We start from the raw sequence: 25,283 nt of genomic DNA on the forward strand, positions 1-25,283 counted from the left end.
GAGGTCTTACCAAAGTGTCCTGCTCCCTTAAATCTGACCCAAATACTCTTTTGTTCAGTACTCTGTTTTCCTTTTTAAAATTATTATTATTTTAAGACAGGGTCTCACTCTGTCACCCAGACTGGGGTGCAGTGGCGCAATCTCTGCTCACTGCAACCTTTGCCTTCTGGGTTTAAGCCATCCTCCCATCTCAGCCTCCCAAGTAGCTGGGACTACAGGCAAACACCACAATGCCCGGCTAATTTTTATATTTTTTGTAGAGATGAGGTTTTGCCATGTTGCCCAGGCTGGTCTCAAACTCCTAGGCTCCAGTGAGCCTCAGCCTCCCAAAGTGCTGGGATTACGGACATGAGTCACTGTTTTACTTTCTTTTTAGCACTTACTAGTAACTAAAATTATCCTTTTGATATTTGTTTGTGTTTATTGCTTATCTTCTCATGTTAGAACCTAAGCTCCATGAGGGTGAGGAATTTTGTCTCATTCACATCAGTATCCCAAATGCCTAGAACAGTGCCTAAATGAACAGTTGTCACCCTCTGTGCTATCTTGAAAACAATTTGTGGTAGATACACATTTGAATGTACTTAATAATGGTAAATTGATTTCAGTGAAAAATGGCTCAGAGGTAGAGGCTACAGAGATGTTTTTAAAGAATAAACAGATCATTCATTTAAATTTAATTCCATCCAATGAGACCACAGGTTATAAGATGTACCAATGAGAAAAACAGAGTTCTTAAAACAACTCTGTGAGATAGACATACTATAATAATCTCCATTTTATGGATGAGGACACTGAGAGAAAAGGTTAGATAAAGACTGAAATAGGTTGATTTGGCTGAAGTTGTAAAGCCATTAGGTGACTAAACTGGGAATGAAAGCCAGGCAGTTTGATTTCAGTCTATGGTTATAACCACTGTGCCTCATCTCCATTTAGGAATGCAATGTATATTCACTTTAGTTCTCTCATTTATTTACCATGCAAATCTAGCATTATTACTTTACATATGCTTTTACAAATAGTTTAGAATAAATAATAATGGACTTGGGGTTGAGTTCCAGGGTATATTACTAATCAGTATAACCCTCAATCTAACTTCTTCATTCCTCAGTCCCTGAATATGTAAAATGAAGGTTTGGTTGAGTCTTATTAAAGATCAACTATTTTTTTGTTAATTGTTTTTAAGTTATGAGAGCCCGAGGCATCATGATGCTGATAAATTTAACAAGAATATTGTTAGGAATATTTAATATCTTACCTGGACTTTATTCATCTCCAGTTTATTCTTCTCATTGGCACTCTGGTCTTGTTTGCTAGCTCCCTTTTTCTGAGGGCCTTTCCCAAAGAAGATGTAATTTACAAAGGCATACTCCAGCAGAGCCAGGAACACAAACACAAAGCAACCCATCAGATAAATATCAATCGCTTTGACATAAGGGATCTTTGGCAGGGTCTCCCTGAGGTGGGTGCTGATGGTTGTCATTGTAAGCACTGTCGTGATTCCTGTGAAAGAGAAAGACAACACTTAGCTGAAGGCGCCACTATTAAGTTCCTTTTTCAAGATTGAGAGGACAGATGCCATTTGCCACTTCCTTATTGGTGCCCCTGAGTGATCACAGTAGCATGATAAACCACTAGGCAAAAAGGGCAGGTATTTTGAAAGACAAGGCATTAGCCTCCCTACATAGTCCATTAATGAATCATAAAATAGAATGTGTAGTTAATGAAGGGTTGAAACCATTTTTTTAATTGCACAAAATAAAAACAAAAGCAGATGGAAAAGCAGATCAAAATCCCATTGAAATCCTGCTATTGAATGTCGCTCACTTTGTTACATGACCACATCTTTCTTCTTCCTTTTCTCAGCATCTCATTCACTGTGCTCCTAAATCTGTCTTTGTGATACTAATCCCTATAGCAGCCTCTACCAAACTGAAAGCTGGTGACTAGTTTGAGATCTACTTCATCCCATGAATCTACAGGACACCCAAGTTACAAGGTCAGTATTGCATTTTAAAATGATTGTGTGTCATTCTTAGCAAAACATCACCAAAAGAGGAAACATGAGAAATGTCATAATTTGTATCAAGTGCTTCATTTATGTATATTTTACATTTACTATAATCTTGTTGCTTTGATATTTCAAATATTCTCTATTTTCTTGGTTCCAGAACCTAGAATGAATTAGTTCCCTGATGTCAGAAAACAGCTTCTTAAAAATTTGAACTTGGATTTGTTGAAGAAATTTAAGTCTGTAAACTCATAAAAGACAGATTTTGTTTTATTTACTTTGTTATATATAGCATTCTTAATAGTATAATGTTTGTTTAGCTGTATAACAAATATTTTGTGTTGATGATGGTGGTGATGAAGTGATAATTGTGAAAAGCAAGAAGTGAAAAAAAGTTGGAATCTAGTGTAGATATTTGTTCTGCAATACTAATATTATGCATTTGTATAGTGTTGTACAGTTTTAAACACTTACAGTTATAAATTATCTTACATGGCTGTCATAACAGCCTGAAAATGATAGGGAGTGTATATTATTCTCATTTTATAACTGATAGGGACTGTATGTTATTCTCATTTTATAACTGGGTAAACAGAAAATCTGAGATTAATTATTTTGTTTTAGGCCACCCAGCTAGGGTCAAAAGAGCATAGAAATGTTACACAATAGCATTTAAAATAAGCAATGAGATGAAAAGGTAAAATCTAAAATTTGATAGAGGCTCTTAAAAATAAAGTCAGAAAGTATAAAATAGATAGTAAAGACAAAGGAGAACTTCCAAAGGGAATGGAAGGTAGCAAAATGAAATGAAGGGAAAAATAGTTTCGCATTCATTTTCCAATCAGATTATTCTAGATGTATATTCCCGGATTTGACTATTCAACTTTTAGAAGAACAGATAAAGTAGGAGGTCAGGGCTACCATACAAAAAATTAAAGTGGTTCAGATCAGTAATAAATTCTAATGTGCTGGACTGATATAAAATGTCATAATGAGTGGTCTTTCTTATTTCTTTGAAAAAACCTTTAAATTTCACCTGATACAATTCTAGCTAATGTGCTTCACAGAAATGAATGAGTCACTTATAAATTCACCAATTGCATTTCTGCTTCTACTCTTTGTTTTACATTTTTAAGCAAAAGTGTTAGTAAATGAATGCCATTTTAAATTACATATGTTTTAAAATATCTCGTTTTACCATCCAAAGAATAGCTTAAACAAGCACCTTTATATACTGACATCTCTAATATCTCCAATTAAAATAGTATTAGCTTTGAGGATAGAAGAGTAAGGAAAACCACAATTCATAAACTTACTAGTTATTATTCTCTGCTGTGGACATCATCCACTGTTTTTTTCTTAAGTGTAGCATATAGACCTAACAATACTCATGTTCAAGTAATATGTGCAGATGCATATGTGTGATAGATACTATTATTTGTTTGCTTTCTTTAATCTTAGGCTGTTCAAAGATTGATAAGGGGCTGCAAACACTTGACTTTGTGAGCTTTATGTATTCAGCCATTACAAATAAGCTGTAGTGATGACAATTAGTGTAGCTGTGAACCGGTATGCTGATCATCTAGTCCAGCTTAACAGTCTCCGAAGTGAAGAGATGAAATATGTTAGTTTAGCCAGAAATGATATGTGTGTGTGTGTGTGTGTGTGTGTGTGTGTGTGCATGCGTGTGTGAGAATTAGCCCCAGAAAGAGATAACTGAAATGGCTGTAGGATCAAATAATGACACAGACTTGCACATCCCGAGATTCACCAGACAGACCTTACACATTCTAACCTTCCAAGGAATCCTTTAAAGTCTCAAATATAGCCTGTCAGCTTTCAGCAATTAATTAACCATGACAGGATTAGTTCTAAATTTTGTTCCCCCAAGAAGGAAATCATTTTTATTCTGTCTTGACCACAGATTATTAATATAGCTGATGAATTGTCTGTGCCTTATTCAAGTGTAATAAACTCCATTTAAAGGAGACGTGACTTGATACGATTTAATTTTAGTTAGTATTCAAAGGATAGTATTTCTCAGCAATTGACAGCTTGTTATTAGTCACAAGGTTTAGCTTTCTCCAAATTCATTTGAAAATAGTGCATTGTATATGTTCTTCACTGTTAAAAGCAGGGATTAAAGGGGAAGTCATCCCAAAGTTAGTAAAAACTAGTGTAATGAGAATTTAAAAATATATTCCATGAGACACTTAAGTAGTGCTAGATATATTCCAAGATTTTTGTTTGTTTGTTTTGGTAAAATGCTAAAAAGACAGTACATTGTAGAATATTCGTTGTGGACATTCTTACATTTAGATATTTTATATTCAGGGACTTGTAAGATGATCTAATTCTTTGGCTTGCTATAAGAGAGCCCTTGCCTGTAATTCCTGATATTGGTTATTTGTTTGAAAGTAAAATCTGTTAGCTCTCTGCAGTGCTGAGAATGTATTACCTAGTGCGACTCTGGCTGCAGATGCATCATAGTTGATCCAAAAAGACACCCAGGACAGAATTGTAATCAGTGTAGAAGGCATGTAGGTTTGCAAAATGAAGTAACCAATGTTTCTCTTTAGACGAAAACTTAGTGACAGTCGTGGATACGCTCCTGAGTTGAGAAACAAAAGACAAGTAATCAGACCATTATTTGGTTGGAACCATCTTCTTCCTTTCACAGCACCCCTAGTACATTTTGGGGGAAACAACCTCACCTGTTGTGAACTCCACCTTCTTAGACACCATCTTGTAGTCAACAATTGAAAATTGAGGAAGTTCAATTTTATTAACACCAGTGACTGCCCCTTCTCCTCCATTCCAGTAAAATTCAATGTCATCAGTGGTATAGCCATCTGAAACCAATAAAAACAGCACGGTTAAACAAAGTTTAGGAAATCATTTTGAATACCATCTGGGAGCTAGAGGAAAAATTCCCAGCACAAAAGTGGTAAGGTGGCATTGCTTTAAACTAGGGTGGTATGCAGGTCTCATGTGGAGTGCTATTTCTGATGGTTTGTTAGTAGCTTCATTGAAAGAATGGGTGCATCTGGCTTTACTGGACTTAAGCTCTGGATCGTTTAGTGATATCTGATGTCATTGCTGCAAATTTATTCTTATTGTATCTACTAATTTGCATTCCTTGGTTAAATTGGGGGATGGCTGAATTCTAGGTACCTGGACATGGCTTTGGCTATGTGCTACTTAACAACAACAATAGCACAACAAGTAATAATAATTGAGCACATATTTGTTAAATGGATAACAGATAGTGTAAAGAGATGAAGTGTAATGAAAGACCAAGTTTATATATAGGCATTACATGATTAAGACATTAAAAACTACATATTTCTTTTAGAAAATTTGGCAAGCTTTTATTAATATCCTTTGATTATAGCTAATATTATTATAGCTAATATGTGGGTGAAAGTCTTAGGACTACATAAATTTTTGATAATGCTTTTATATCTTTATACTTATGAGAGTGAACTTTAGTTAATTTAAGGGGAATGTGTAGGGAACTGTAGATTGTAATACAAGGGCTTGTCCTCAGGTCTTCAGCATGAAGGCCCTTTGCTGATGGCCTAATCTCTTCCTCTTCTCACTCTACTCCCACCTGGCAGTGGTCTAGCTGGGTTATCATTATGTATAAGAGTAACTTGCATAAGAAGAATGTACAGATACATTTTAAAAATCTAAAAATAATTTTAGGAATATTTTAAGACTATATTTTTCTCTACCAGCTAGAGACAAAGAAGCTCTTTCTAAATTCATTTTCTATTTAGGTTCACCTCAAATAAAAAAGCATAAAATCTTTTTTTCCATTAGAATTGCAGGGGCTAGTGTTTCAAAGGTAACCACATAAGCTTTTTGTAGTGGACACCATGCTGATCTACTTTTGATTAAAGCCAGTAATACCTTTTCAAGAGATAAAAAATGATGTATTTGATATTTAGAAGTTGAATGCCAGGTGCCAAAGGGTCACCATCAACTTGTCCTTGCAGAATGTAAGAAATTTTAAGCTATTTTTCCCTACTCCCTTCCCCGCTTTTAAAAAGGAAAACAAAACTGTCTTAACTTTACTGCTTTAAACTGGCTTCCAGATATAATCACCAGTGTCTGAAAGACTAAGACCCTCTTTACTATTGGACTTAGAATAATCTACATGGGACTAATTGGCATATTGGGGACTTTACCAAGTTTGGGTATGATTCTGTAAGACTGATTCTAAATGTCTCCTTGAGAATTTGGTAAAAACCTGCCAATAAAATCCATAGAAAAATATACACAGATAGATAGATGATAGATAGATAGATAGATAGATAGATGGAATTTGATGGCAATTTCAGGAGATCATGGATCCCATTCATGGATTTTAGAATACAAAACTCCTTTCTTAGTTGAAATGGTTAGTGGCAATATGACAGCTTATATTCAACCCAGATTCCTTCCTTTCCAATTCCAATTCAACCGTGAGTTACCTCTCCTAAGCCCAGCAGGAAGTAGTATCTGGGGAATGTGAGTTCTCAGCCCTGTCTGGATCCAGTGGACAATGGCATCATGGGATTTTCTTTCCCCCCTCAGCCACTAGAGAGAACCTAGGGACTGGTGGCATGGAGTCCTTGGGTGGGGATTAGAACAGTGAGATCAAAGAAGATAGCCGGGTGAAGGGGCTGTTGGGCCTACTAAAGAAGGAAGGGTATTACCACCTGTATGACTGTCTGGAGGAACTTCTGTCATCTCAGTCCTTTAAGGGGATGTGGGAAAGTTAAAAAGGTGGGCTGAGAAATCGCCATACTGTTTTCCATAGATATTGTGCTAATTTACATTCCTACCAACAGAGCATAAACGTTTCCATTTCACAACATCTATTGTTTTTTGACTTTTTAAAAATACAATTCGATTTAGCAATCCCACTACTGGGTATCTACTCAAAGGAAAAGAAGTCATTATATATAAAAGACTGCATTCGTACATTTATCACAACACAGTTTACAATTGCAAAGATATGGAGCCAATCTAAGTGCCCACCAACTGATGAATGCATAAGAAAAATGTGGCATATATATACACCATGGAGTACTACTCAATCATAATGGCCTGAACCCCGGAGGCGGAGCTTGCAGTGAGCGGAGATCGCGCCATTGCACTCCAGCCTGGGTGACACAGCGAGACTCCGTCTCAAAAAAAAAAAAAAAAAAAGAGAAGAACAAAAGAACAAAATAATGTATCTTGCAGCAACTTGGATGGAGTTGGAGGCCATTATCCTATATGAAGTAACTCAGGAACAGAAAATCAAATATTGCATGCTCTTATTTATAAGTGAGAGCTAAGCTATGGGTAGGCAAAGGCATACACAGTGGTATAAAGAATGTTGGAGACTCAGAAGTGGGGAGGCTGGGAGGAGGGTAAGGGATAAAAAAATCACCTATTAGGTACAATGTACACTATTTGGGTAATGGATATATCAATAACCCAGACTTCACCACTATATAATTCATCCATGTAAGTAAAAACCCCTAAAGATATTGAAAAAAAAGAGAGAGAAGAAAAGGCAGGTTGGGTCACTGAGAGAGAGAGAGAGAGAGAGAGAGAGAGAGAGAGAGAGAGACTACCTCCTGGTGCATCAACAGGCTGGAGCTCACTATGCTTTCCATCTATAACTTTGTTCCTTTTAAGGTGACCTGGCAGCTGGGCCCAAACCCCAAAGAATATGCAAGAAAAAATAACAATGCATATAAGGAACCCAGTAGCCCTAGAGAAGGAAAACAAGTGGAACAACTAGATTTAGGTATCATCTAGTGAAAAGAACTGAGGAGGAAAAGAACTGAGGAGGAAGCAAATAATAGCTTGAACTCTTCATTCCTCACTCTTGGTAAAAATATAGGAACGCTTACAGATATCTGATTACAGCACAGGCAACTTTTTATTCTAAAACTCAATGGTTTTTTTTTTAATATATGAAATGTCTTACATAAGTTGAAGAGAAGATGGCCACTGATGAGGCCACAATCTGTGGCTTGGAAGACAATTTTATAGATATTTGGAAAGCATGAAGAAACTATAAAAGCTTTGAAGGACTCATCTAGGAGATCTAATATAGGAATAGTGGGCATTCCTGAAAGAAGGGAGTTATATAGACGAGGAGCCATAATAAACAAAAAGAAAATACAAATTCCCCAGAGCTTACTAAATAAATTATTTTGCAGATTGGCAAGCTGAATATACCAGGTCATCCCAATATCATTCCTAAACTCCAAGGGTGTAATAATAGTCTTACAATCTTCCAGACAGAAAGTACAAGGTGTTTTCAATGGAAAAAGTATTGAACTTCTTATACACAATGCTGGAAAGAAAAGATTATGGAATGACACCCACAGAACATCTAGAATATAGGCATAAAGGACAGCAACTATGAGACCCAAAAGTACTACTCCCTGCCAAAATACCACTTCTTTCCAGAGAAGATATATAAAGATTCAGAGGACATATCATCTAGGTACCTGCATGAGGAAACTCTTCTACAGAAGACTCTAATCAAACAGATCAATCAGGACAGATAAGGGAATCCACCTTAGAAAGAGAGGAATGGTAAAGAATCATGACTAATCAATTTCATACAAATTAATTTGAAAATGTGGATGAAATGGGTAATTTTCTCAGAAGAAAGCATTTTTTAAAGCTCAAATAAGGAGGCACAGAAAATCAAAACAGCTTGATTTCATCCCTACAAACAGACATTTAAGAACTGATAATTCTATTGCTACTTAAACAGTTCCAAAACATAGGCTAAGAATGAAAATTTCTAAATTATTTTCATAAAGTAAGCAGAACATATTAGCAAACAAAATCCAGCAGTATTTTAAATAATAAAGCATAATCAATATGGTTTATTCTAAGGTTAACATTAGAAAATCTAGTAATATACTTCATTACAATAACAAATCTAAGGAGAATAAAACCCATATGGTTATTTATACAGATACTAAAATGGCATTTGATAACTTTCAACACTAGTTCTCTTTTAACAAAGCAAAAAACATTATTCAATAAATATGAGAAAGGGCCCGGTGCCGTGGCTCACGCCTGTAATCCCAGCACTTGGAGAGGCCAAGGTGGGCGGATCACGAGGTCAGGAGATTGAGACCATCCTGGCTAACATGGTGAAACCCCGTCTCTACTAAAAATACAGAAAATTAGCCGGGCATGGTGGCGGGCCCCTATAGTCCCAGCTACTCAGGAGGCTGAGGCGGGAGAATGGCGTGAACCCGGGAGGCGGAGCTTGCAGTGAGCCGAGATAGCGCCACTGCACTCCAGCTGCGGTGACAGAGCGAGACTCCGTCTCAAAAACAAAACAAAACAAAACAAAACAAAACAAACAAACAAACAAACAAAAAACAAAAAAACCTCACACAAAAATTTAGCCGGGCGTGGTGGCGGGCGCTTGCAGTCCCAGCTACTCGCGAGGCTGAGGCAGGAGAATGGCGTGAACCTGGGAGGCGGAAATTGCAGTGAGCAGAGATGGCGCCACTGCACTCCATCCTGGGCGACAGTGCGAGACACCGTCTCTCTCCGTCTCTCTCTGTCTCTCTCTCTGTCTCTCTGTCTCTCTCTCTCTCTCTCTATATATATATGAGAAGATATTTCCTTAACATGGGAAGATATATCTTTCCTGGTCCCAAACCAGCATCATGTTTAGTGTGGAAACAGAAAACATTCCCATGAAAGTTAAGGAGAAGATGAGAGTGTCTACTACCATTGTTCATATTTAACATTGTTCTGGAAATACTAACCAAGACATTGGACAACAGAAAGAAAGTTGAGGTACAGAGTTGGAAAGCTGCTGGTTAAACTATCAGGATTTGCAAATTATGCAATTGTATATTCAGTAAACTCCAAAGAATTAACTGAAGAGCTATTACAAACAATAAGAATTTGGTAGGGTAATGGGGTATAAAATTACTATACAGAAATTGATAACTTTAATATATACAACAATAACTTATAACATATAATAGATGAAAAGGACCAGTTAAAAATAGAGACAAAATTATCCAGTAATAAATTTGGTCATAAATATGCAAAACACATATGAAGCAACATTTAAAATAAATTTGAAGGGCACAAAAGAAGCCTTGAACAAATAAAAGGCATAGCATATTTTTGAAAGGAAAACTCAACATCGTAAGTTTCACAATTTAATATGATTGCCTCATAATGCCAACAGGATTTTTGTTCTGGGAACTAGACTAGATGAATTGAAAGTTAAAATAAAGAAACCCAAGAAAACTCTGAAAAAATAGTAGAAATAGGCTGGGTGTGGTGGCTCACGCCTGTAATCCTAGCACTTTGGGAGGCCGAGGTGGGTAGATCACTTGGGATCAGGAGTTCGAAACCAGCCTGGCCAACATGGTGAAACCCTGTCTCTACTAAAAATACAAAAAAAAAATTAGCTGAGCATGGTGGCAGGCACCTGTAATCTCAGTTACTCAGGAGGCTGAAGGAGGAGAATTGCTTGAACCTGGGAGGTGGAGGTTGCAGTGAGTCGAGATTTCACCACTGCACTGCAGCCTGGGCAACAGAGCGAGACTCCATCTCAAAAAAGAAAAAAAAAGTAGAAATAAGAAGCAACTAGCCCTACCAGGTAGTAAAACATTATACAACCTCAATACTTACAACAGTGTGATCCCAGTGCTGGAACTGAAAGAAAGATCAATGGGTAACAATAAAAAATTCAGAACTTGTGCCAAATACATAGGAAAATTTAGAATATGATAAAAGTGGTGCCTCAAATTATTGGGGAAAAGATAGCTTAAGAAATCATGCTGGCTGAGGAATTACTTGAAACAGCAGTTTGGACCCCTATTTCATGTCATAAACTATTGTAAATCTCAAATAAATTGTAGATCTATCTAGAAAATATGACCATGCTTATACCGCAAGAAAACATGGGAGAATTATTTTATACTACTGGCATGGATGAGGCCTTTCTAACTCTAACAAATAATTCATAAGTCATAAAAAATTAACACATTCAGCTACATTAAAAAAGTGTGGCAACAAAAATCTATAAACAGAATCAAAAGTAAATAAGAGACAAAAAATAATTGCAGTTCATATTTAAGACAAGGGTTAATGTTCTTAATATATAAAAAACTTCTACAAACAACAAAAAAGAAAAAGACAAAAACCTTAATGAGAATATAGTAAAAGGATATGAACAGAGAGTTCATTGAAAAATAAAAATGCCTAAACTCAATTATAATCAGAGAAACTCAAATTAAAATTAAAACTGTATCAAGATACTCCTTTTTGCCTTATAACTTGGAAAAAATCCACAAAGTGATAACATATTTTGCTGAGCACGTGGGGATGCAGCTACTCTCATGTTGCTGATGAGGATGTAATTTGTTATAACCCAAATGGAATGCAGTTTGCTTCAGCTATCGAAAGTATTAATGTATATACCCTTTCACCAAGCAACTCCTATTTTAAGAAATCATTGCTTAGGAATTACTGGAAAAAGTAGTTTGGACCACTCTTTCATGCCATGAACTATTGTAAATCTTAAATAAACTGTAGATCTGTCTAGAGAATATAACTATAAAAATTTCTAGAAATTAATCATTAAAGAAATTTCTAGAAATTTCCTTCTAGAAATTTGTGTGAATTGCACAATTGTGAAGAATGTGCATACAGGATTATTCATTAAAATACTGTTGTAATAGCAAAATATTTGAAACAACATAAATGTCCCCTGATATGGTTTGGCTCTGTGTTCCCACCCAAATCTCATCTTGATTTGTACTCCCATAATTGCTTCATGTTGTGGGAGGGACCTGGTGGGAGATAATTGAATAATGGGGGTAGTTTCCCCCATACTGTTCTCCTGATAGTGAGTAAGTCTCACGAGATCTGATGGTTTGATAAGGGGAAACTCATTTCCCTTGGCTCTCATTCTCTCTCTCTTCACCTCCTGCCATCCATGTAAGATATGACTTGCTCCTCCTTGCCTTCTGCCATGGTTGTGAGGCTTTCCTGGCCACGTGGAACTGTAAGTCCAGTTAAACATCTTTCTTTTGTAAATTGCCCAGTCTCGGGTGTGTATCAGCAGCGTGAAAACAGACTAATACATCCTCCGAGAGAAGAGTGGTTAACTAAATTATAAATTATAGCACATTAATGCACTATTATAAAGCCATAAAGAAGAACAAGGAATTTCTTATATATAATATTAAAAATCTCAAAAATCCAGTTTCAATTAAAAAAATCAAAGTTCAGAACAATAATGTTGCAACATGCTAATATATGAGGGAAAAATCTGGGAAAAACAGAAACATATTTGCATATACTTGTAGGTGTATGAAAAAACTCTGGAGGGACAGATAACAAGGTAATAACAATTTCTTTTGGGGGGACTAGGAAGATGGATGATAAGGATGAAAGGGAAATTTTCACTCTAAACTTTTAATGTATTTTGAGTTTTGAATCATGTGAGTAAATTAACAATCAAAAAATTAAATTACAAAGAAGGAAATCTTAGCATCCTATGTATTTTCTACATGTGGGCAATGAGATTTCAAATACACACCTCCAGAAGATCTAGAATGGGGTTTATTAAGAAAGAATTTTATAAGCAGGGAGTGATATGGTTTGGCTCTGTGTCTCCACCCAAATCTCATCTCGAATTGTAATCACCACGTGTGGGAGGAGGGGCCTGGTGAGAGGTGATTGGATTATGGGTGTGGATTTTTCCCTTGCTGTTCTCGTGTTAGCGAATGAGTTCGAATGTGATCTGATGGTTTAAAAATGTGTGTGTGGCACTTCCCCCTTTGCTCTCTCTCGCTTTCTTCTGCTGCACCATGGTAAGACATGCTTGCTACCCCTTCACCTTCTGCCATGATTGTAAGTTTCCTGAGGCCTCCAAGCCTTTGTATAGCCTGTGGAACTGTGAGTCAATTAAACCTCTTTTCTTCATAAATTACCTACTCTCAGGTAGTTCTTTATAGCAGTGTGAGAACAAACTAATACAGGGAGGTAGTGGATCACCAGTTGTTTCCCAAATTCTCATTATCCCATGGTTTAGGCTCATCAGGTAGGCTGGGTGCACTGAACCCTGCCTTGCAATGCTGTACATTTCACATTTTTATAGGATTGCAGGGGGTAGCCTTAGGAACTCAGCAGTTGAGACCAGCTTCTGTGTCTGTCTACTTAACTCAGATCTGCCGAGTCTGCTCACTTCCAGGGAGGAGGAAATGAACTGCCAGCACCACCCGGACCTGCCTCTCCTCAGAGACAAAAAAATTGCTTTTCTATCAAGTAACACAAAAATCAGATAAGTTAAAGAATTCACCATGCCCATGAGATAAAAACAAACCAATTGGCTTGGAAGAAGGGGAAGTGCTGATGCCAAGCCTGAGAGAAATTTCTCCCATGGACTTTTTTTTTTTAATGTGATGAAAAATGCCTCAGCAAAATCCATTCAGGAAGATGGCGTGAAAGGCGAAATTTTTCATAAAGATAGATGGAATCAAAATAAGTACAATTTAGTTTTTAAAAATCCTTTAAGGAGACAAGGCAATACAGTCCAAATTTAAAGCTGTCTTCTTGTCTGACTTATCTAGGCATGGATTTTAGTAGCATATCTAAATATCCTTTGCTAACCTTTATATGGGGCTGGGGTGGCCTTTCATTCAGTCAGGTTCTCGTTAAGTGCCTCACATTTCACGAATGAATGACTATCCTCTTCTGAGCTAGACTGCACATGGTTTTGCTTTTAGTTATAAACATAGAATAATTACACTGGGTATTTGTTAAGGAGGGAGTTGTAAACCAGTATCTAGAGACTCTGTGGAGAGAAATACTATTTATAGATCAAAGCCTGAATAGGAACCTTTGCTCTTGTCCCAATTGAAGTCTGGATTTGCCTATAGCTTTTGACTTCATTATGCCTGTCATTAGTTTGTGATCCTGGGTGGCCCATTTTCAAGTAGGCAGTAAAAACAGGGCTGACAGAACACAGCTTCCATGTTAGCTTTAGAGTCACCCATCAGTGATGCTGGCGTGCTTACTTTCCCCTCCTGAGCACTCTAACATGAGGTCTTTGCTGACTCTTCTCTGCCACAGACAACTTCTCTGGATTCAGTCTCTTATCTTTCTAGATATCCATCAGGATCCCTGATGAAGCACAAAACAATACCTAGTTCTTAGGGATGGCATCAAACATACCTAATTCTCTAAACTTGCAGGCAAATCAATGGAAAATATACTTGACATTGCAATACACCTACTTGTAGTGCCTGCTATGCATCAAACACTATCCTAGGCATGAAGGATATGCAGTGGGTTAGGCGTGGCCTTACTTTTCAGGATCTCATGGTCTAATAGCAGTCTAAGCAAACTATTGACCCAAGGGAGTTAAACTTCTCAGAGGATTTGGCCAGATGGGTAGAGCAGGCCTGCCTGGCAGAAGAAGTAACATATAGGATGAATACTGTATACAGGGAATAATATAAAGGTTGGATGATGTCAATGGAATATTGTGATTTACTTCATGAAATTTACTCAATAAGCAACTCAATTTTAGCAAGAAAACTGAACTTTGGCAAAGTTGAATCCATACGAACACCACAAAATCCTCAACAATTTCAGTATGCAAAGAAAAAACTGGGCCAAGAAGAGCAAGGTAATTAGGTAGCCAGGATTGAGTGTAGGGAGAGCTGTAGGTAGACTCCTATGGCCACCGGTCACAGTCCTTTCTGCTCCTAATTGACTTTTATATACTCCACTATACACACGCCCCGAAAAAAGCACAGAACCATGTTGAATTTTACCTGACTTATCTGTCTTTCCCCCACTAGGCTCTGAGCTTCTTGAGGTCAAGGACTGATTCTCATCATTTTTGCTTGCAATCAAAACACTGAAGTAGTAGATTCCAGGCTGAGCCACTAGCAATGACTCCCAGAACCACAGTGAAGATTGGCCTTTCAAAGGGACCGATCGCCACAATCAGAAAGCTGTTAATCAAGTAGGTACAGCAACCACATTGACTCCAGGATCACAGAAAGCTAAAACCAGAATTCTTGGTTCCAGAGCCATCCATGAGTTATGATCTGCACCAGCAAAATGGATGCTTCAAACACTACCTCTGACATGACTTGACTCCATCTAATCCAGAAAACTAAATTATAGCCACAACCTCAGTTTCAAGAGAATCTGGGAGATGTAGTTAGCTTTCCAAAGGAGGTTAGCATACATACTAAACTAGCTAGATGGACTTCTGCTGTCTGCAACAGACACTGGATTGACATACCTTCTTTCTCTTCTAGGGAAGAACTATTTGCTCCGGCATTGTGATTACCAGAGCTTTTCATTAAAACCTCTGTTGTAACCCATGCCAGTCATTCACTTGATATTTCTATGCTGCATACTCCACTTTCTATGCTCTACTCTGTACTGCTGGGGCTGGGCTTCCTGCCTCTCTGGCTTCATGTTAGATACTTCCCCTAGGAAGAGCTAGCTGAAGATTAGAAGGTGGAAGGGAGAGGCTGGGCGTGGTGGCTCATGCCTGTAATCCCAACACTTTGGGAGGCCAAGGCGGGCAGATCTATGAGGTCAACAGATGAAGACCATCCTGGTCAACATGGCGAAACCCTGTCTCTACTAAAAATACAAAAATTAGCTGGGCGTGGTGGCACACACCTGTAGTCCCAGCTACTCAGGAGGCTGTGGCAGGAGAATCGCTTGAACCTGGGAGGCAGAATTTGCAGTGAGCCGAGATTGTGCCACTTCACTTCAGCCTGGTGACTGCACGAGACTCCATCTCAAAAAAAAAAAAAAAAGGTGGAAGGGAGAAAGAACCTTCCTGCTCCTGGCTCTTGCAGCATGGTAGTGCCTCAGTTTCTGGTGACTGCTGCCAGGGCAATTGAAGAAGTCACCTCTCTTTTGGCAATTTCATAAACAACTAGGACAGTGCCTCTCACAGGATCACATCAGATTCAAACTTGTGCTCTACTGCAAGCATGTTAGCAGCCTCTGACATCTGCCCGTTTAGCACTCTTCTCCTTCTCCTTTCTGCGTTTTTTTTTTTTTTTAGCCCTTCCAACCTTTGTAACAAAGTCTCTATTAAATATTAAATTCCCTTTTTGAAAAAGCTTGAGTGGTTTCTGCTTCCCAGATAGGATCCTGTCAGTTACGTAGTACTGAACATACCATGCAGAATATTTCAACTGTTTCTATAGCTTTGTGTTTATCTCTACCCTTTGTCTTCTCTATTCCTCATTATATTATAAGCTCTTTGAAGAAAAGGGCCTTCTTTTATTCATTTAAAAAATTCCCGATGCCTAGAACAGATTCTGTCTATAGTAAAGTTTCAATACATATTTTTGAATAAATAAGTTAATATTGTTTGCTTCTTAGAGTTTTGAGTTTATGGTCCCAAACTGGTAATCTGATAGAGGGACCTATTTGGTATATTCTTGAGCCTAATTTACTCCCTGATGAAGGACGCCTTCACAGAGGCCTTACAGGTAAGTCTGGGCACCAAGGAAATGCAAAAATCTGTGTATTAATTTTAGGCTTACTGAGTTAACTAAGTGACAGAAGTGATGGACTCCAACTTCAAGCTGGTCTTTGAATTATAAGATCCTAGGTGAGAAACATGTAAGCACCAGTTATCTGAGAGTCAGTGATGGTTTGCCGCTTGCAGTTGAGGTGGGGAGAAGGGCGAGTCAAAACAGCACCTCACATTATCTCCCACTTCTGAAGAGCAGCAGAGCATGTCAATACTACACAAAATAAAAAAGCTGGACTATGACTACTGATCAATGGAGATTTTAATAATATTCCACAATTTATCCAGTCAGTGGTCTGGGTCTTTATTTCCAAGCTCACACGCACTTTGTTTAACTAAAACCCATTAGGCTTAGTGTTCAAGGCAGAGATAATTACAGATGATTTGGGGAAAAAAAAGAAGGCTTACTCCTTTTCTTTCTTTTTTTTTTTCTTTGAGACGGAGTCTTGCTCTTTTGCCCAGGCTGGAGTGCAGTGGGGTGATCCTGGCTCACTGCAACCTCCACCTCTCATGTTCAAGCGATTCTCCTGCCTCAGCCTCCTGAGTAGCTGGGATTACAGGCACGTGCCACCACACCCTGCTAATTTTTGTATTCTTAGTGGAGACAGGGTTTCACCATGTTGGCCAGGCTGGTCTCTAACTCTTGACCTCATGACCCGTCCCCCTCGGCCTCCCAAAGTGCTGTCATTAGAGGCATGAGCCACCGTGCCTGGCCAGCTTACTCCTCTCCAAGTAGAAGCTTGAGTTTTCATGGGAACAATAATGGCAGTTAGATCCAAAGGAAAGAATACTGGCTTTGAAATACACTATTATTTCAAAGGTTACACGAGAACATTTTGCCACAGAGTGAGAACATCAATTTACTCACACCTAAACAACCTATTTTACCAAAGGTTTTCTTTTATGAACCAGTGACTTCACACAGTGTCTCAGAGCTGAACACTTGGATACCAAGGATGTTGTTTCCTAGCAACAATAACTATACAGGAACTCTTGAAATTTCCTTTCAGCCCCTGGGGATTTCTTAGTGGTGAAGAAAGTACAGATAAAATTAAGTTGATGTCAATGGATAAAGATGCATGGAGTTAGTACAATTGTAGAAGTATCTGGGATGTTAGTATTCTTTTGGTACTTGAAACACTCTATTTTGGATGCATTTTCTAATTTGAAAATAAAAATTACTCCCCACTGTGCTTAATAGAGCTAGGGGGATGGTCTAGTCTTGTACATAAATGTGTTTCACATAATGCAGACATTTAAGCTTCTAATCCATGGGTGGGCAGAAATAAGTTTATGTCCTGTTGTGGAGCAGTTGTAACCCAATCTCAAATTTCATGGTGTGGATCTTGATTGGCTTAGGCCAATCATTAAAATATGGTGAATGGCTCAGGGTTAGGCAACAATCCAGGTCTAAAACATTATCTCATAGCAGTGCTCTGGCCAAATTAGTTGCTTGGCAATAGGCATGTGATCCAAGTTGATCCAGTCCCAAAGAAACCTAGGACTTTTCTTCAATAGTCAGAGGAAAGGTAAATTTATTTTTCTCTTTTAGCTGTTTGCAAACATGAATGTTGAGTGGAGAGTACCTGGTCCTTACAGGAGCCAGTACGTTTCCTTCCTGTTTACATCAGTTGCACCTAATTAAAGTATCCTAAATGACACTCAAAATCAGCATTTCAACTATTGTTAGAAAATAACCTACTGAAATAAGCATAGGGGTCTACCACTCCCTAATTCCTCTTACTCTTCCCACATGAGAGGAGACATATTAGGAATTTATCAAGAGCTCTGCTGTTGTAGCAATGTAGATCCTTTAAACTACAGAGTTATTGGATATTTGGAATTGTGCATCTTAGCTTCAGATAAGACAGTCAACTGGGTTTAATTTTTCCAGTGGCTCCAGATGTGCATAACAATTATTCAAAAGGCTACTTTGGGTTCCTTTCTCATGGAACTTTGTATCTCCATGACACCCCAAGAAGCAGCAAATAAACTATGGAAGCCAGATTTTTAAAACATTCTCACAGTTAAAGGCAAAATGCAACAACCCATTTAATGTTTGATTCCTGATAACCCACTGTTTGAATGGTCATCCACTGCTTACAGATAGCCATATTACTACTTTCTGAGTCTGCTCAGTAGTTAATTAGGTTTTTAGATAATTGTGAGAAAACATTTTCAATGGTCCATTTTCAAGGCATGATAAATCTAAGCACTGGCAGCCCGCTTGCAAATGAAACAAACCTCACGGCTCAGGCACCTAGAAGGTCACAATAAGAGAACAGAATGCAGAGGAAGGGTCAGCCCATAAAAGGGAAGACAGTTTTGTTATTGAGAAATCAAATCTTAAGCAGGGAAGGGGATGGGGATAACCTTATAAGGGGATAATGAAACTTAGGTGATGTCCAGGAAAATTGTAACCCCACAGTACTCAACCAATGAGGAACTGGGGGAGGAACTTTGTGTAAGAGATAAATTACCTGTTGTGACTTCCCCAAGTGTGCCTGCCCACCAAACACCCAATCTTGCAAAGCCATTATTAAAAAGTCTCACTTTCACTGTTCTTCATACCTCTAAGTCCATTCTTTGGGTTTGGATGGGTGAGTGTGTTTCTGATAATAATCATTAGAAAACATGTTCTATCATCAGTAAAAATTCATCTTCTTGGAGAGTATCCACCATGACATCCTTGCCCACCTCTATGTTAATAGAAAACAAACCCAATCCTTTTTTTCTTTTTTTAACATAATAACACCTCCCATCTTTGAGAACACTTTTCATGCTCCCTTTCTTTTATTCTCCAGGCTCTGGTCCTTCCCAGGGTATGCTCAGTCTTAGGAACTTTTTTCTGCTCACGGTTTCCAGTTTGCTTACATGTCCCATGAAGTATGCAGCCCTAAACTTAGGGGTAGTCATGTCTACCTTGTTTCTTTTACCACTTTTTGGGTTATCTGTCTTCTTTCTCTATTGCACAGACCTGTCCCCAAGGTTAATTCTGCCCTTGTTATGGAGCCACTCTTGATTGACATAAGAATTAAGCAGCAGCAGATTTGGACGTATCCCCAGATTTGCGATCTTAGAATCCAACCATGTTTTCTGATTTCTTTAGCATCCTCTGGAAAGCCCCATTACTTCCAACCAGATCTAGGACCTAACACACCTAAAGCAAGGTCAGGATACTCAGGCTTCTCCCTACTCCATTTCGACCCTGGCATTTTCTATGTTTGGACAATATGTAAATTCCCAGAGTGACTTTTCTAGAGCCCGGTTTCTTCATATCTGACTGTTTACACTGCCTAGTCTACTAATCCTTGTCTACACTAGACCATACCCATTTAAAGGCATTTAGACTCCAGGCATTATATCAAATACATTAAAATGTATTCACATTCCATGTTAAACATAATTTACATATCACTATAAAACATTTAATTGCAGCTTATTTGTTAACATATTATACTAATTTTAATATTGTAATATTCTTTATGTATTTTGGAGCCAATAATCCGTTTAAGACCCTTGATTAATTTGTAGATGTAGACACTTTGCCTATAATGCGTGTTGGCTATATGGCTGAACCTTTGACACCAATGGGACTCTAGTGCAACGGCCAAGATCTCCTTCCGAGCTTTATTTATTTGGAATATGTCCAACTCCTCCTAAATTTCCCACTGATAGAAATTCTGCTGCCACCATTAGATCTCCTGACCCTGATTGTGGCCCTTCCTGACTTTTAAATTGGCTGTCTACCTGGAATTTCTCAAGATGAAATTGCCTGCCAGGTTGAACTGCATGTGATAGGCATCCATCTGGGCTATTCAGGTGGGGTTAAGCCTCTATACAACCCTGTTCTGACCTCCTCTACCATTTTTCTGGTCCCATGTGGATGAGATCCCCCCATGCCTGCCCAAGTCATGACATTCTTGGAGTGACTGGCTAGCAAAGTCTAGTCACTGGTCTTCCATTAAAGCAGCACAAGTTCAAATTCGCTTTTTCCACAATCAAATGGTTTTTACTTTCTTTTGGACTCACACATAAGAACTAATATTGTTCCCATTTAATTGTATCTAGCCAGTTTGATAATTTTATCTAATTCAATTTGACTTACTATTTTAGCCTATTGAGTTTTTGCTTTTTGAGATGGAGTCTCACTCTGTGGCCCAGGCTGGAGTGCAGTGGCACAATCTTGGCTTATTGCAACCTCTACCTCCCAGGTTCAAGTGATTCTCCTGCCTCAGCCTCCAGAGTAGCTGGGATTACAAGTGCATAACATCATAAAAAAATTAGCCCATCTAATTTTTATATTTTTAGCAGAGATGGGGTTTCTTCATGTTGACCAGGCTGGTCTTGAACTTCTGACCTCAGGTGATCCACCCGTCTTGGCCTCCCAAAGTGGGATTACAGTCATGAGTCACTGTGCCTGGGCTATTTTTGTTTCTGGATGCTGATTTGCTCAACCTCTTAGTTTCATGTTATCTGCAAATTTGAAAAACATGCCTTTTATCATTATTCCCTTGATTGAGACAAATGTGGACTGGCAGAGACAAAGACAGAGCCCTGTAAGATTTCCCTGGTAATATTCCTGTAGGATGAATCAAGTCTTTAATCAGCACTTTGTGGGGTGACACCATCATTTATCCATTTAATATTTGCCTAATTGTTTAGCCTTTCGTCTATATCTCTATATTTATCATATTTTTCTTGATTGATTTTGCAGCCTATCAGATAAGAAAGTAAGGTCTGTTAGACTTATTTTTAGAAACATCAAGCTGCTTCCATAGATTACTGATTCTCCTTTTACAGAATGTGGGGTTAGTATATTGCCCAGAATGCTTCAATTTCATCAGCTTAAGTGTCTGTTGAATTTTTTTTTCTTACCTTCTTGGACAATAGAATGATGTATTTCATTCTATAAACACAAATAGCCATGTGGTGTACTAATGTCTGTAGGCTCATGATAATATCTTCCCACTCACAAGGTCTGCTTTCCTTTATACATGCTAATGGAGCTATATTGCATTAATTTATGTAGGTACATATGTTTTAGGTACATTGCTAGCCAAAGATCACAATGACAGTTACTCAATGGCCCCAATACATAGTGAAGTAAAGGATAATCACACCTGCAAATGCTAAAAATCTTATTGTCTGTATTGATGTGCTTGTTATCAATAAAATCTCAAAACAAACAGCTTGTAGCCTCTACATTTTATTTGTCTTCATAGTCAAAGGCGAGAATATTTTATGTCTCAGAAAAAAATCCTTAGTCATCTATTTCTGTGGCATAATAAATATATATGTGATTTTGTCCCTCATTCCTGACACAGAGCTCTTAAATATCTTGGAATTTCTTGGGTGACAGCAGCATCTCTCATTTTAATGCAGTGATTCTGGTGAGCATCTAGATGGCTTCAGGATGGGGGCTGGTTGTCAAAAAGACCACACCCTGATTAGAAGCCTGAAACTTTCACAGTCCCCACCCCAACCTCCAGAGAGCAGAGAAAAGCTGCAGATTGAGTTAATAATCCATTATGCCTATGTGATGAAACTTCCATAAAACCCACTAATGTTCAAAGACCTTCCAGGCTGGTGAACACATCAAGGTGCTGGGAGGGTGGCATGTCTGGAGAGGGCATGAAAGCTTTGCACCCCCACAACTCCCTGCCATTCTTTGCCCTATGTGTCTCTTTCATCTGGCTGCTCCTGAATTGTATAAACCAGTAGTAGTAAGTTGACTGTTTTCCCGAGTTCTGTGAGACATTCCAGCAAATTGTCAAACCTAGAGGGAGGTTTGTGGGAGCCCCTGATTTGAAGCTAAGTAGGACAGAGTTGTGGGTAACCCGGGAACCCAATGCTTGTGAATGGCATCAGAAGTGAATGCAGTCTTCTGGGACCGAGGCATTAAACCTGTGGAGTCTGACTCTGGAGTCTAACTCTGGAGTGTTAGAATCAGAATTGAATTGTAAGAGATCCACTTGGTGTCCAGAGAGTAGGAGAATTGGTTGGTGTGAGGCAAACCCAAACATTTGGTGTCAGAAATGTTGTGAGTAAAAGCAGTTCAGAGTTTTCAATTTATTTTAATAATCACAGAGTAGATTTCTCTTAGATACCTGTGGTCAAATCTTTTACAGTCTTGAAATCCTGTTGCATCGTCTATACATGTAATAAACATCTCAATTCTCGGCACCTCCCTTCTTAAAATAATCTCAGGTGAGAGATGAAAATAAATTGTGACTGTTTACTCTTGTTCTTAATTTCCACTGAGATCTGGGTACAACGTTCTCAAAAAGATGAGTTTCACAGTACTGTAACCAAATAAAACATGTACTCCTTGCAAAGTTTGTGAGAAATCTCTTTCAAAGTTCAGACAACCTTGACTTATTATTGTTATCATGGAAATAGAGAGGATCTTGCTGTTCAACTAGTCTCAGATGAGGTCATGGCATTATTATGATAGGATGTTGCCTCTGCCAGTAATTTCTGCTCTGGTTAAAAAGGAAGATTGAAACCTCTTTCCACTTTGAAACATTTGTTTGGTTGTAGGCAAAGTCTTTCGTGTTAATATTCTCCGGAAAGTGTAATGACAGCGTTCACTAGGACAAATGAAAAGGAATTAACCCCATATGCAAAGAAGCTAAACTAGTGTGTCAGTATCATAATGTTTTTAAAGATTGTTTTCAAATTGAGTGGTAAGAATGCCTAATCTATTTGGCATCCTTAAAGATGTGCATCATTGCTTTATTTTAAAAAATAAAAAACAAAATCAGGCCTAGTGTAGAAAAGGGAGTCACCTCTGATTTTGACAGGCACTTAGTGTGTCAAATATGCCTTTATTTTCTGAAGTGTAAACTACCTTTAAGAATAATAAGATCATGAAAAAGTAAAATAGAAACAGAGGCACTTATCTAGCTAACTTAAATGTACTACTACTTTAACCTTACTGCACTAACAGTGTTATTCTTGGCCTGAAACCCCAGATTTGATAGTTTGGATAATAATCTTATTTACCTAATTTAATTTCTAAGACCACCTTATATCCTCAATGTGGGAAACTATTCAGAATATCTCTATGGTATTTTTGGTTTGAAGAATCATGTGTATCCTGATTTTATTGGTTATGAACCCATCCTTGAGTGGTTACTGAGTTTTGTTTTGTTTTATTTAAATTCACTTTCTTTCCTTTTTTTTTAATTTTGGTGTGGGGGTCACTTTTCACTGAGAAATTCTGATGAGAAATAGTGATTTGTCAATAAAGCACATTTTTGGAAAATCCATTAAAATCTAAAAAAAATCCTCAAACTGCCAAAATCAGTGATGGCAAAATGTTTATGGTATGTTGTTAAGAGAAAAATATAATAAAAATGTATGTGTGTGTGTACATATAACAAAGATTATATATGGAAAGAGTTAATAGTGGTTATCTATGAATGATAATATTATGGATGATTTTTTCTTTCAAAAATTTTACGTGGTGAATATGTAATCATTTAAAAAATAAAACCTGATACGTTATTTTTATGTTCTAGAAATTGCCTGTTTGGGAAAAATAAACATCAAAGTTATTTAAATATCCTGTAGAGGGCACTCAAGATCTTCCAGATTCATAGGCAGCGACATGATACTGTGAAGATTTTATTCCTTTAGTTACAGGAGTTTTAGGTTTTCATGATGATTTTAGTTTTGGATCACTGATTCTCACAAGGTTTTATTTTAAAATTCATTTATGTTAAGTGACACTAGAACAATTATGATTAATATACCTTGTCACATATTCAGATCTTTAGCTAAAAATATATCTGAATATATGCAACTCTAATTGATTACTAAAGTAACTATAAAAAATGACTTGTTTGGTATATGTAATGCTTAAGTTATAATACTTTCACTAACATTTTGAGGAGTATGGTAGCTCATATGCCCGCTATTTTAGCTATGCATATTAATGAACAAAAATCTATGTGCCATAAGTGATATGAACCCATTCTTCACGTCTCTCAGTTATGATTTTACAACTGGTAGCAATAAGATGCATTGAATTAAAAATTACTAATATATCAGATCAGAATTTAATTTTCATTTTTATTAACTTATTTGCCTAGTCCCTGGTTTTTTTTTTAGGTATAATCTATCATTTTAGTCTCATATCCCTTATTCACTCACTCTCAGATGATACTTATTGAGACCTGCTACCCAATTCAATTTTTAAATTGGATGCCTTTCTCGTCTGTGGATGCAAAGTTGTGGTCCCTGACCTGAGTTTTCACAGAGGTATTGCACACAACCTCCAATAATCCTATTCTACCAAGCTCTTGTGTCTATAGAAAATAGTGGATTTTCTTTCCTAGGAAAATAGCTTTTCTCTGGCAATTCTCAGCTGTCTTCAAATATGGCATGGTTTTTGGATCCTCTCTAGAATCAGGATGGATAGCCTTAGCAACTAGGAGGCTATGTGCTTTTGAGATTCACAAACTGTCATGCTTTCTTGTATAATTTCTTGGCTTTTGAAATCCATGTGAATAGAATGTTGTAGAGCTGACAGTTCACAGTTGTTTGTATCTATAGCTTATCTGCACTCATTCCCAAGTGCTAGATTGGTGTCACAGAGGTTATTGTAGTAGGCATGTTGGGCACATTAATGTCTGTGTTTTAAAAATTGCATTGTGTCTGGGCATGAAGGAAAAGAACTGATTCGATTATTATTGG

The 25,283-nt window shown here is 37.7% G+C and overlaps 1 protein-coding gene across 3 annotated transcripts in view; it reads right to left on the reverse strand.

Annotated features, from left to right (window-relative positions):
• GABRB1 (gamma-aminobutyric acid type A receptor subunit beta1) overlaps positions 1 to 25,283 on the reverse strand; it is a 436,422-nt gene that overhangs the window by 18,251 nt on the left and 392,888 nt on the right. For all 3 annotated transcript variants that reach the window (XM_001154620.6, XM_054683169.2, XM_016951795.4), the window contains 3 exons: positions 4,726 to 4,863; positions 4,470 to 4,622; positions 1,259 to 1,503 (listed from right to left, as the gene is read on the reverse strand). In XM_001154620.6, coding sequence (XP_001154620.1) covers positions 1,259 to 1,503; positions 4,470 to 4,622; positions 4,726 to 4,863 — 536 coding nt within the window. The remainder of the gene's footprint in view (positions 1 to 1,258; positions 1,504 to 4,469; positions 4,623 to 4,725; positions 4,864 to 25,283) is intronic.

This window comes from Pan troglodytes, chromosome 3, assembly GCF_028858775.2.
Source record: "Pan troglodytes isolate AG18354 chromosome 3, NHGRI_mPanTro3-v2.0_pri, whole genome shotgun sequence".
Taxonomy (NCBI): domain Eukaryota; kingdom Metazoa; phylum Chordata; class Mammalia; order Primates; family Hominidae; genus Pan; species Pan troglodytes.